Here is a 14,327-nt window from a genome sequence, read left to right as displayed (position 1 = left end):
GTACGCTGAGTCTGAAGGCAGGTAGGACGACTCCCTCTTTCACTGTTTTGTGTTTGTGAGTTACATATCCTTGATGCGACTACATTGTAGGTCAAATGGTACTGGTGGCCTCATGGCAAGCTCAAATGGCAGACTCTTGAGGCTGATTCCAGAGTGGAGACCAACATCTCCACATTCCTGTATTTAGTCAGAGGTCATTCCTTCAACAAGGTTGCCAATTTCTCTTACCACTCTCCTTTCAAGAAGTCACACAGAGATTTAAACCTACTAAGTTTCACATAAACTTTCCCACTTAACCTTCACAATAATTCTCCAAAGGATTTCCCTAAGGGAAGGCTAAGTAAATTGCTCAAAGCCAATAGCGGCTAATTAGTAGAATTAGGTCAAAAATCCAAGTTCCCTATCTATAAACAAACTGCTCTTCTCTAGAAAGATATGAATCTCAGAAAAGAAAATAATTCTTCTAGGCTTCTTAGCAGCCAAATTCTTGATTACTGGCTTTGTTTTTTAAAACAGATTTCCTCTAATTTCATTTTGCATGATCTAAGATAAAAATTGTACTGCAATATTTACATACACAGTTCACAGGAATAATGGAAGGCAGCCTAAAGATTATGCTGAAGTAGGGCTGGGCAGGATAAGAGGAAATGATAGCTTGGGATTAAATTTCCCTTTTGCTATTTTTGCAAAAATTCCCTACACTGAGACCAGACCAGAGATATCACTACTGCCACCTGCTGGTTGGAAAGAAAAATCGTTCCTATGTTAAACTTCCTACTACTATTGTTAGAAAGTGGTAGTTTCTTAGGTTTTAATCAGAATCTCCAGGGTTGAACCCTAAAATTTGTATTCTGGACCAAATCTCCATGGATTCTCATGCAGCCAGTCCATACACTGGGGCATTAGTATAAGGCTGTTATAGATAAGAGGTAATATTTTTCCTGTCACTAAAAATAAGGCAATTTAATTTGGCAAACATGGTGACCACACATGATGATGACAGAGCTGTAATCTCAGATTACTATTTAGAGTTGAAGCTGCTTAAAAAGCAAAACACCAATACATCAGCAGGTGAAACAATTTTATTTCACAGTTGTCTTTAAAACCACAAAGACAATATGTTCTTCATATAAAAACGTTAGTTCAGATAACTATACTTTCTAGAAAATGATTATAGAGACGCTCTTAAAGAAAATGCACCCCATTATATGGTTTTGGTGAAGTTGCTTGGAAAAAACTCACATCTGGACTGATTCCTAAAACATACCATTCCACCATTCTGCATCTTTTGGTTCAAAGTATAGGTTATTGTCATCAATACGTGTTCCTGCATTCTTACATGTATGATAATACATATATAGACTGGTTTATCATTTAATGTTCCATTGGTTCATCAGCCTTTTCTGCAGGTTCATCAGCAGGTTGAGTAGGCTTAAGAGAGGAAGAAAAAAGAAAATATTAAAAAGAACACTTGACCAATATATACTTTTAATCATAAACATTGCGTTATAAAAAAAAATTTATGAGAAAAGGAGTTAGGAGACATTTTGGATACTCAATTTTGGTTCACTGCACTATTAAAATTTCGAACAAAGGGTTTTAAAAAAATAGATACAATTTTACAGTTCTGAAAACCTAAGCATCACTGAACAATTCCAGCGTTTCATCGTAATTTGTCTTGATCAAGAATAAAGGCTTTCCTTTTATTATCACTACTAGCCTTAAAATACTGGCACATTTTAGACATTCTTTTCCTCTTTAGCACTAATGAACACAGCAAAAATATTTTCAAACAAAGCAGTTGTATGGTACTCCACTGCACTCTTCCCAACAGTGCTGGTTCTTACCAATAGCAGTTAAATAATGCAAATCTTGCTCCTCCAAATACCAACATGTTAAAAAAAAATTCATGCTGTAGAAGAAATTCATGACCTTTTTTTTTTCAATTACACAGCTATCAAAAAAGCATCTACAAAAGCAAATGTGTACTCTAAACATTCAACAAAAAAAGGCTAGTATTTAATCTGAGATTCACCAATACTTCTTGATTCTTTTCTCAATATTTGTGAAGAGCCAACTTAGTTTCCCAAGCTGGTCCCCAATGAATTTTCTCTCAGTCCCCACTCTGGTAGGATCTTGGCTGGCCCTATGACTTGTTTTAACCAACAGAATGTACAGAAGTGATGCTGTGCCAGCCCTGGGCCTCAGCCTTAAGAATGCCTGGCAGCTTGCACTTCTCAGTTTTTGAACTTTTGCAACCTCTGAGCTGCTACCCTGCTAGAGATACTCTGGTGAAGGAGAGGCCCTGAGACTACGTGGACAGAGGCCCAGCGATCCTAGCAGAGGTCCCAGCCATCTAGCTGTCCCTCTAAGATATCTAGCAAGTATGAGTAAAGAAGACACGTGAGTAAAGCCATCTTGGATGTTCCAGCCCCACTCCTTCAACTGACTGGAACGTTTGAGAGACCCCAAATGAGATGAGCAGAAGAACAATCTAGCTGAGCCCATCAACCCACAGAAGTGAGAAACTGCAATAGGTAACCAAATCACCCTTTTGGTGTTTTATGGAGATCACTGACCCCTCAGTATTTTACTTTAGTCAGTTCTTAGTTTTCCCACTGCCACATGAATTATGAGCCTATCTCAATAATTAAAGACAAAAGTGGTAGATTTACACAGTCATGGTAGGAACAATAGAACTGAAGTCTCTTGCTTATAATTAGTAATATACCTGTGTCTTTCTCTGTGGTCTTTCTTCAAGACCTTCCAGGAATGGAGACACATCATCATCATCATAAATCGTAAACTCCAAGTCTTTACCAACAATTCCAATGGAAACATTCTGAGGGGAAAAAAAAAAAGGTAAAAATTAAAACTCAAGAGAATTTAGGTTGGAAAAACACTTATGATAAAATGTTGCATGGAAAAAAGCAGAGTAAAAATTTATATAGCACTTGAATGAGACTTAAAAAATACTTGGGGAAAAAAGGAAGAAGAAAACTAGTAAACTTTTGTAATTTGCAGATTTAATATTCACTTTTTTTAAAAATTATTTATTTATTTGGCTGCGCCAGGTCTCAGTTGCGACATGTGGGATTTAGTTCCCTGACCAGGGATCGAACCCAGGCCCCCTGCATTGGGAGCACGGAGTTTTAACTGCTGAACCATCAGGGAAGTTCCTAATATTCACTTTTGATAATCATGAATAATTCCAAAGGTCTATGTCACCTAGAAATTTGCAACTTTGTTCATAATGGGAATGCAAAGACCAGTGTGAGGGAACAAACCGCTTTGCTAGGAAGTAACCATAACTTCTAAGAAATAATCTAATTTGTTTCATGTGTAAGTTAAGACATGATAGTTCTTAGGGAAATAAATTTTGGGTTCTAAAGTGTTGAATTTAGGGGATTGGAACTATGTTCTACACGGAAAAATTAAAAAGCAATTCTTAAAGTGTTCAGTGAATGCTAACCAGTGCAAAAGAGCTCCTGTAAGATTAAAATTTCAGCAAAAACTTGAGGCATTAAGGATATATAGGGCATTCTCTATGATTCAGTAAAAATGTGAAATCAGGAAGCCAGATACCTGAGCAACCTTTTCCAAGTTGTAAATGTCAACAGTCAACTGTATACCCAAATTTTAAAAGACAGTCATCTTGGAGTGATGGCATTATAGGTATTTTAAACAAATTAAAAAAATTTAATGTACTTTCCTAATTTTTTTTAAAGAATATTATTTTCATAATAGAAAAAAGTGTTTAAAAAGATTATGCAGGCTATAAAGTCTTCATAGACCTATTAAATATTAATTATCCATTCATTATAACAAAATGGATTTTATAATATGCTGACTGATCTCACTTTAGTTAATGATCATTAACCTCAAGGAGGCCTTTAGTGGTTGTTGTATTATACGGGTCCCTAGATCATTCAATCTCCCCTTCCCTGGACAACTCTTTCTAATATTCTCCATTCTCCTTCCAGCTTAAAACCTTGCTCCTATTTCACTGAGAAAATAGAAGCAATCAGAAGAGAATGTTCACAAGCTCCCACAGTATCCACTCTTTCCTGTATCTATGTCCCTAGATTCTCTCCCTTCCTGTTACTGGGAATGAATAGCTCAATTTCCTCTCTAAGGCCTACCTTTCCACCTGTGTGATGTTCAAGGTAATTGGTCTAGCAGTTTTTCTCATTTTTATCTTATATAAATGTTTTTCTTGATACTGGATTATTCTTATATCCATGCAGCAAACCTGCTGTAATCTCTCCCATCTTAAAAAACCAAAACAATAAAAAACCACTTTTTCACTACATTCCCTTCCAGCCACCACCCTATTTCTCTGGACCCACAACAGAAAATCTCTTCCAAAGAGCTGTCTCCAATTTCTCTCTTATTTTCTCCTGACTCCTTTCCTATCAGGCTTCTACCCCACCATTCCATTAAGATCGTCTAGTCAAGTCCCAGAGACATCACTGCTAATCTAATGGTTAATTCTCAGTCCACATCTTCCACGGTCTATTGGCAATTTTTCATTCTCTTCTCTTTGAAAGACAGTCGGCCCCTCTATCTGTGGGTTCTGCATCCTCAGATTCAACCAACCATGGATCAAAAATATTCGGGGGCTTCCCTGGTGGCACAGTGGTTGAGAGTCTGCCTGCTGATGCAGGGGTCCGGGAAGATCCCACATGCCGCGGAGCGGCTAGGCCGCTGTGAGCCATGTCCGCTGAGCCTGCGCATCTGGAGCCTGTGCTCCGCAACGGGAGAGGCCACAACAGTGAGAGGCCCGTGTACCGCAAAAAAAAAAAAGCAAAACAAAAATTATTCGGGGAAAAAAAAAATTCCAGAAAGTTCCAAAAAGCAAAACTTGAATTTGCTACGCACTGGCAACTGTTTACATAGCGTTTACATTGCAATTACAACTATTTACATGCCATTTACATTGTATTAGGTATTATAAGTAATCTACAGATGATTTCAAGTATACAGGAGGATGTGCGTTGGTTAAGATGCAAATACTATGCTGTTTTATATAAGGGACTTGAGCATCTGCAGATTTTGTATCCAAGGGGGGGAGCACTGGAACAAATCCCTCCCCAGATTCCAAGGGATGACTGCAGTTTCTTCATTTGCTTTTAAGGATGCCTCATTTTCCAAGTTTTCCTCCGACCTTCCTCGTCACCTTTCTCAGTCCTTTTTGCTGATTCCTACTCACTTCCCAACCTCTAAAGGGTAGAGTGCCCTTAACCAAGTCTTCAAACCTCTTGTCTAACTATTCGATTCTTTTAGAAATCTAATCCAGGCCAGTCTCTAAATGCCATTTCTACACAAAGACTCCAACATTTGTAACTCTAGGATAGACCATTCTCCACCAAACTCTAGGGGGTGAACATCTGATATCTGTTTATTCTTTATCACCAAATGGACAAACAAGAGGCATTTCAAATCCTGTTAAGTCCTAAACTAACCGCCTGATCTTCCTCCACAACCTTACCCCAAAACCTGTTCTCTAACTGTCTTATCCATCTCAGTAAATCATAAATCTCTCCTTCCTCTCATCGGGTCAAAAACCTGATTTTTTATTTATTTATTTTTTTTTTGCGGTACGCAGGCCTCTCACTGTTGTGGCCCCTCCCATTGCAGAGCACAGGCTCCAGATGCGCAGGCTCAGCAGCCATGGCTCACGGGCCCAGCCGCTCCGCGGCATGTGGGATCTTCCCGGACCGGGGCAAGAACCCACATCCCCTACATTGGCAGGCGGACTCTCAACCACTGCGCCACCAGGGAAGCCCCTGATTTATTTTTTTAAGCTCACACCCCACAACCAATTTGTTAGCAAACCTTTTTGGTTCTAATTTCAAAACATAAGCAAAACTGAACTACTTCTCATCATCTCCAACTCTTATGACTCTGCTCTAATCCACCACAATCTCTCACCTGAATTACTATAACAACCTTGAAACTATTTCCACCCATGTCCCCACTACAATCTGTTCTCAGAACGGCAACCAGAGTGACTCTTTTAAAACCTAAATCAAGCCATGGTATTCCTCTGTTCAAACTGTAACAGCCCACTGGGAGTAAAATCCAAAGCATCTACAATGGTTTATAGGACATACGCAATCTGGCCTCCATTACCTCTCTGACTTCATTCCTTCTCTTCCTCTTGATCACTGACTCTGACACTACTGGCCTCCTTGCTTCAAACACTAGGTACATTCTGGACTCAAGGCCTTTGCAATTATACTCCCTGGAAGAATACTGATCTAGACATCTGCATAGCTCACTCACTCACCTCCTTTAGATCTTTCCCTCAAATTTCACTTTCTCAGTGAGGCCATCCCTGACCACTCTATTTTAAATTATACCCACCACACCTCCTTCTTACACCCTATTGGTCACTCTTACTCCTCTTAACCTGTTTTATTTTTTCTATAGCATTTATCACCTTCTAATATCCTATATAATTTACTTGTGGGTACACTGTCTCTCTTCCCCCACTTGGATGTATGTCCCAAAAATGCCAAGATGTTTGTTATGTTCACTATATATTCTCAACGCCTACTGCCTACATGTGGTAAGTGCTCAATGTACATATTTGTTCACTGAATTAAAAATATGACGATATTCCTACCTCTTGAAGAAATGAAGAATATTGTACCTCAGACATACTGCTTTTATTGCTTTATACCAAAAAGAAATGTTTAAAAATCATTTCAAAATCAGTCCCTTTTAGTGAACATCTTAAAGTGAGAGTATGAGCCAAGGCAACCAACTCACAAATTGAAGAACTGTAAGTACACAAACTTCTCTATTACTTACATTTATGTGATAAATGATTAAACCGTAATGTTAGTATCTACAATTGGGAAATGTGATATTTACCTTTGTAGTTAGGTCCTGTTCTGCAGGAAGTGTCTCCCGTAAGGCACGCAGACCATGCTTAACCAGTTCATTCAAATTGCCTAAAATATAATAGATTAATAATTATTTCTTAATTCCATTTTCATGCTAGGCTTCTTTTATTTGTCATCCCTATAGTCTGAAATCATGGTTTTTGTCACATACTAAATACATCATAATACAAAAACCCAAAAGTCTAAAGTTTGGCCATATAATCTTTTAATAATCTATTATTAGATTGCTATTATTTTATTTAATGAGAGGATAATTGATTTTTGTTACTGAATTTACCCTTTTCTTATGCTATAAGTTAAATCAAAATACTAATTCACAAATGATACAGCTCAAAGTTTCATGTAATGTATTCTGTGGAATGCTCACCACTGTATTTGCTCTTTATAAAAGGAGCCTCCAACTCCTTGTATGTGGCTAGTTTTGGCTAGTTTTGGCTCTGATGCCAAAATTACACAAGGATACCACAAGAAAGTAAAACTACAGATTAATATCCCTTATGAACATATACACAAAAAACCTCAACAAAATACCAGCAAACTGAATCCAGCAACATTTATGTTTATATAAACATTATACACACACACACACACACACACACACACACATATATATATATATAAAAAAAATTTATATTATACACCATGACCAAGAGGGATTTATCCCAGGAATGCAAAGCTGGTTTAATGTTCAAAAGCAATGCAATACACCACCATAGAATACAGGGGGAAAAAAAACATGATTACCCCAATAGATGCATAAAAAGCATGTGTTAAAATCCAAGAGCCTTGCGTAAGCAAACTACTCAAAAACCTGCCCTATCACCACACCTTACATCTTTTACCTTTCTTTCCCACAGCTACACTGACTTCTTATTTATTTATGGACTACTTAATGCAGAATGTCTGTGTGGCTAAAAATAAGAATCTCAGAAAACTAAAAGTTGTAAACAGAACTTACAACTGGTAGCTAGTACAGTAGCTCTCAACTCTGGCTGGGGCACACTTTCTTCAGACCAACTGAATCAAGAATCTTCAAGGTCAGGGACACATATTTATATTTTGAAAAAGTTCTACTGATGATTCAAATTACTGTGGTAGCCAGAGAAAGTAAAAGCTAGTATGTGTGACAGAAATAATATACACTTCATGGGTTTAATCTTTTTAAAAATTCTTTCTGTAAAGCAGATATTTTTCTTCATTTAGAATACTATATTTATTCACTACATAAAGACTGGAGGGGACAAGAAAAAAAAATCACTTACATTCCATAAACTCTGACATATGTCTCTCCAAGTAAGTACGAGCTGACTGAGAACGGGCTCCAATGGACATAGCTCTGCAGTCAAAATAGTTAGCAGATGGACAAGTTTGGAAAATGTGAGGGCCCATATCCTACAACGAGAAGAAAAATACACTACATAATTCTTCACTTTGATTGAACTAAAAATTAGAAAACTTCTAGTCAGTTTTTAAAAAATCATTAAAATATAACAATACTCTATGAACTTACATCATAACCAGCAATAAGCAGCCCAACACCATATGGTCTCCGGCCATATCTTTGTGTTGGTATCTGAGTTTCTTAAACTAGTTAAAGAGCCTGTTCTAACAAGGTATAAAGTACTATCTTTATTTTCAAATTAAACATTATTAACAAAGAACTCTGGTTTCTCAACTGCTGCATAATCCACCACAAGAAGAAGAAAATAAAAGAAATATTTATTTGGCTTATTATAAAAAAATGTTTGGCTATCCACCAAATCCAAAGTGAGTGCTACCAAAATGACTTTCTCTGATGTAAAGAATCTCATTCATTTTGGATATAAGGGGCAAGGATTTTTTGGTAACATCTAGAACTACCAATAAAAAATTTTAAATCTCCTCTAAAAATGATGCTTAGTTTTTCTGAAATTTGGCTTATCTGTATCTGGAAAATATTAATTGCTTATTTATAAGGGCTGATAAAAGAGCAGCCCAATTTCTTATTTAGACCCATTCTTCCATGGTAAAACTTCCTACAACTCTCCTTCTAAAAATTTTAAACATTCCGCTATTGAAAAGTGACTAACCTTAAAGTTTTCACAATCGTACCCATGTTATATATTATCATATTCCTAATAAGTAACATAAGGATAAAGTATCAAAACCCTTTAAAGTCCACATCCATAAATGCTAAAATAAATGCATAAATAAAAAGGATACTGCTTCCAATTAGAGATACAAGACGAGACACAGGAAGAGGTCTGTCAAATACAAATCTGGAATCCAAACACTCCTGGCGCATAAAATTACTAAAAAAGAAACAAGAAAAATTAGTAATTTCAAATCACAGAGAGTTATTCTAAATAATTTCATTTCTTTTTGCTTTCTTCCAGACATTTACATGAATTACATCCATACAAGTGAACCACAAAGACATGGCCACAAGGATGCATTTTTATACCAACTCTTCCTTCTAAATTTTAAATGACTAACCTTAAAGTTTTCACAATCTTACTATGTTTATGACTAAAATGTTCCTTAGTTCTAGATAACCTTTGTCTCAGAGCACTTTATAGAACAGAGAAGAAAAGGCTGAGCAAGAGAAAAAGAGCAATGTCTCTTCTCTTACCCTTCCCACTGTCAACAAGACAGTGCTTTTTTTCTTGAAAGCTGATGAAAATTTCCCCAATAGAACAAATACAAGAAATAGAATCCATAGTACGGCACTGTTAACATGTCCTGCCAACGTTACTTCTATCCATAAGCAGCACTCTAGAGGAGATACCAGACACTAGACTGTTGAGTCTCACTCTTAAACCTGACAAGATTCAAGCAAGTATAACACAGGGGAAAAGGAAATTCATGCCTAACTATTAAAGCCAAGAGAATAAACAAGAAATGGATATGTACTTTTCTTTCATGCTGCTTTGTCTAGTTTATGTGTATGTCACATCTGACGATCAAATGTTGGCTGCAGGAACCAAGCTACTTGTTCTCTACTTTCATTTAAGTCCATTTCCCAGGGTTGTCTAAAACTGCATTGCCCAATATGGCAGGTACTAATCACATGTGACTAGTGAGCACTGAAAAAGTGGCTAGTCTGAATTGAGATGTACCGTAAGTACAAAATATACATGAAATTTCAAAGACTTAGTACAAAAAAACAACGTAAAACATCTCATTAATAAAGTTTTTATACTGATTACCTGTAACACGACAATATTTTGGACAGATTGGGTTAAATAAAATGTTTGACGGCACAACATATATTACATTTTCAACAGCTAAAAGAAACCGTCACTAATAATGCCGTCACTATACTGCTGACCTAAGAGAGCAGGGGGGCTTGCCAGATAACTTAAAAATTTTAAACATTATTATTTCCCTTAGTGTTTATATTCCTTCTTTCCTAATTAAATCACAGACTTAAGAGATTACTTTTGGCTAACTACCTCCCAACACACACAACAAAAGTCACTGTGTTAAGTGTTCTACATGTTAGGCTATTTATCAGTAACCTTAGAAAAAACACTAAAAAAATTGAGAGTTTAAGTGACTAGATCAATATCAGACTAAGTGCTAAAAGTGGGGACTAAAGACTGTGTGATTCCAAAGCCCCACCTCTTCATTTACACAATGCCCCTCAACTAGAAATAATCTTTATCTCCTCTGGTCTCTCACAGAAATATACCAGTTACTCTCCACTTTCTACCTTACAGATATTCTACTAGATTTTAAGTTCCTAGAAGATGAGATCTATGTCTGATTCACTTTTGTATACCCTGCAGTACCCAGTATTGAGCTTTGCAAAAAATAAATGTCAAATGAATACTGATGTGTTAAAGAAAGCAAGGGTAGTTCAGCTGATCCTTAAAACCTGAAAAAAGTGTCAAGCTCTTCTCAGACCTGATATCAAACAATATATACTGAGTTATCAAGTAACACATTATTCAATGACTTCTCAAAAGCGTTAATATTAATATGATTAATTCTATTAATACTGCAGTGATCAAGAAATGGAATACTTAGTAACTGACTCCAAATCCATTAAGGTATTCATGATCTTAACTTATAAGCACTCTGGCAGACAACTTCTTAAAATATCTGCATCTTTTCTAGAAATGTAATCAATTATGAATCAAAGGGATGTTTCTTTTGTTTTCCACGATCATACTCACCATAACAATCTAGCATCAGCAGTAAGTCCCGCAATTGAGATACCAATATGGTTATCAACATGGAGAATTTTTTTCTGATGAGCTGCAAGTTCTGACTGTGCTCTCTAAATAGAGACATTATTTAAGACAGAAAAACAAGTTTACAATTTTATTATCTATATAGTGAAAGTTACATTTGACAGTTGTTTTCTAAAGGAAGAAGATATATTTACTGCTTTACTTACCTTCAACGCAACCAACACTGCATGGGTTTTTGATTTAAGACCAACTGTGGCTGAACCTTGTTTGACAGCCTCCATTGCGTATTCAATTTGATGAATCCTGCCCTAAAACAAAAAAAAATCCAACATACCTTAGAGTCATCTTACAAGACCCTCTTATATATTTAAAATTAGAGATCCCCAAAATCAGGTGAACATAGTTAAACTAGGAAACTTGGGACTTCCCTGATGGTCCAGTGGGTAAAACTCCAATGCAGGGGGCCCGGGTTCGATCCCTGGTCGGGGAACTAGATCCTTCATGCGTGCTGCAACTAAGAGTCTGCATGCCACGACTAAAAAGATCCTGCATGCCGCAACTAGGACCCAGCTCAGCCAAAATAAATAAATAAATAACAAACAAAAAAACTAGGAAACTTACTTTTATGATACATTTAGGTTTCAGAAAAGTCTAAAGTGATTATATTCCATTTTCTCACTGCCCACAATCCCATAAGTTTCTAAACACATTGCAGCCACCAAAAACCACTTCATAGAAATAGTATAAAACATTTTACCTGAGGGCTCCAAACAGTGACATCATTGTCATACTGGTTGCGAAACTGAAAGTAAATGAAAAACGACTTATTAACACGAGAACATTACAAATCCCAAATCTTAACAAGATCTATCATTAAAAAATGTTCTTCCATCTGTTTTCATCTAACATTAACAAAAGACTGTTATTGCAACCTCATTGGAAGATTACTACTGTACTCAGCTGCAAACCAGTTTTACATTTACAAAGAGCTAGTTGGGTAGGGGAGAGCAAATCTAGATGGGACTTATGCTCCCAACCCATCTTACAATTCTAACACTGTCCATAGCACCCGCTTTAGGTTCAGTCAATTACTAAAGTTCCTATGTGTCCACTTTCCTTCCTATCTTTGCTTATGCTCTTCCCTTATACCAGACCTTAAATGGTCAAAAGCATTACTTTTCCCTAAACTAGCTCAAATGTCTACCTCCTAAAGTCTTCTCCATCTTTCCTCCCCAAATCCCAAAACATACTCCCACCAGTTCTTTATCTACACGTCCCTTTCTACTTTATATTACGATTAGGGACATGTCTGATTTATCTTTGAACCTTCACTGTGCTTAAAACAGTGCCTCTGAAACATTCGTACTGAATGAATGAACACAATGTCACCAGGAAGTTAGAAGCGGACACAAATAGCCACAGCGACAGACCCATTACTGCTTTAAGGACGGTATTAAAACAAGTCCACCAGCACAGTACTTGGGAGACTAATCATGGTGGTGAGCAAGCTGAAGGCTGGAATGGCAGACATCGGTCTGCAAGCCCTGAGCCCTATATTGTAACCCTGATTCCATCACTTCTATCAGCTTCGGTTCACTCATTTGTAAAACTAGGTGACTGGACAAAGTGATTGAAAAGGGCCTTTTCTGATCGAGCTCTGAGGGAGAGATTACAGAGGGACCCACCTGGAAAATGAACGCGGTCCAGGAACCCAAACCCTGAGGTCAAGTCCGCACTTGGCAGTACAGGCAGATCTCAAGTCCCCATTTTCCCTTTCTCCCACACAGAGCACTAGGGGCCTCTCTGGACCGCTTGGAATCTACTCGACTGAAGGAAACTGAGGGGCGAACTCGGCTAGTAGTCCGAGGAGGTACTGTTCAAGGCCCGGTGGAAAGCGAAACAAACCCCGGGAAAAGGCCACACCAACTACCGACCTCCCCTCTCCCGGCCAGGCCGGAGATGCTGAATCACTGCCTGAACCCTCCACTCGGCTAAGGTTCCCATGGCCCGTGGCCTCGGGCCGCTCTAAGGATGACAGGCGAGGCGGCTCGCCAACCCCAGCCAGCGGACCTCTGCCCAAACCCAGCCTGAGCTCGGAATCCAACTCACCATGGTTCCGGCGCGAGGCTGGCTTCGGCCTCCTGAAAACCCGCGGACCGAGCAGCGCTGCCTAAACTTCCGCTAGGCGATCTACAGAGAAGTCTGCGGGACTTTGAAGGCGGTGGCGCAGGGTAGAGCAGTCTATTCCAGAGATGTCGATAGGCTTCCCTCGCTCCCCCGCCCTCAAAGCTCTCAGCGAGCTTGGGAGTGGGCGGGGCCTGGGAAGCAGGAGGAACTGAGATAGGCGGGAAACCCCGGGACAGGTGTCCCCGCGGGAGCTAAGAGCTGCTAGGCGGCCACTACCAAGTCGCCCTTCTTGGGTCCTCAGTGAAGTTCCCTGTGTGTTGCAGATTCCCGCCAGTTTCTCACCGACCAGGCCAGATGCACCTGAGACTCCGGGTGAGCGAGTGTGCGGCTCAACCTCTCCTTCAGCTTCCACAGAGATGTGGGGTGTTGTGTAGTGTGAGAAGAACGAGACTGCAAGAAAGGCCACAAATAATGGTTCGTTTCTCTGTGTGAACCATACTCTTCCTCGAGTATCTTGTTTGTAGACATGTTTTTCTTTCTACTTTGGAATCCTTTTCCCTACTCCTTGGAGAACTCATCTTTCAAGGCTTTGTTGTCGTTTATCACTCTTTAACGTCATTACTGGTTCCCTCCGCCCAAGAGACTTTGAACTCTTCGAGGGCACTAATGTCTTTCTGTGCCCTCAGAATCAAGCACGATGCCTGAAAGATTAGGCTACTAAGGAAAAAGGCGGACATTTTCTTACAAGACACGTATTTTCTCTTTTGTGAGCAATCTTTTAGTAAATCCCCAAATGAAATAGTTTAGGACAGCTCTGCAATAAGCTGCCAACCTAACATTTACCGACTCCCAATGATGACTTATTTTCTTTATAAAGAAGAAAGGATGAGTACCTAGACTCAGGAAAGGTAAGAGTTGAGAGGGTCCTTAAGTATCTAAGCTTTGCAGATGAAGTAAGAGACTCAGATCATTGAAGTGATTTGCTCAAGTTCCGAGCAGTTTAGTACCACACTCTTCTTTTTAAACCTTGTCACTTGTATATTTTGGACATTTTTTCCTGTTAAACATTTTCTAGGTTAAACGTGACTCCTTAGTATTCTGCATTGTG

General features: G+C 38.5%; 1 protein-coding gene across 1 annotated transcript; it reads right to left on the bottom strand.

Annotated features, from left to right (window-relative positions):
- Positions 1–1,223: 1,223 nt before the first annotated feature.
- PSMA1 (proteasome 20S subunit alpha 1) lies at positions 1,224–13,332 on the bottom strand. Its single transcript, XM_079929650.1, has 10 exons — positions 13,202–13,332; positions 11,850–11,894; positions 11,299–11,400; positions 11,075–11,178; positions 9,117–9,205; positions 8,425–8,495; positions 8,177–8,306; positions 6,883–6,962; positions 2,732–2,842; positions 1,224–1,431 (listed from the first exon to the last, which is right to left on the bottom strand). Exons 1-10 carry the CDS (start codon positions 13,202–13,204, stop codon positions 1,375–1,377), a joined length of 792 nt encoding a protein of 263 aa, XP_079785776.1. The 5' UTR covers positions 13,205–13,332; the 3' UTR covers positions 1,224–1,374.
- Between the last annotated feature and the right edge of the window lie 995 nt (positions 13,333–14,327).

The sequence above is a fragment of the Stenella coeruleoalba genome, assembly GCF_951394435.1.
Source record: "Stenella coeruleoalba genome assembly, chromosome: 8".
NCBI classification, from domain to species: domain Eukaryota; kingdom Metazoa; phylum Chordata; class Mammalia; order Artiodactyla; family Delphinidae; genus Stenella; species Stenella coeruleoalba.
Note: the sequence above shows the minus strand (reverse complement) of the source record. Positions and strands in the feature narration are given on the sequence as shown.

Bases quoted from the DNA above. Each gene is read 5' to 3' on its own strand.
- PSMA1 (XM_079929650.1), bottom strand. The intron at 11,179-11,298 runs GTAAGTAAAGCA...GTCTCTATTTAG, and splicing joins CAGTGTTGGTTGCGTTGAAG to AGAGCACAGTCAGAACTTGC. The intron at 6,963-8,176 runs GTAAGTGATTTT...ATTATATTTTAG, and splicing joins TATGTCAGAGTTTATGGAAT to GCAATTTGAATGAACTGGTT.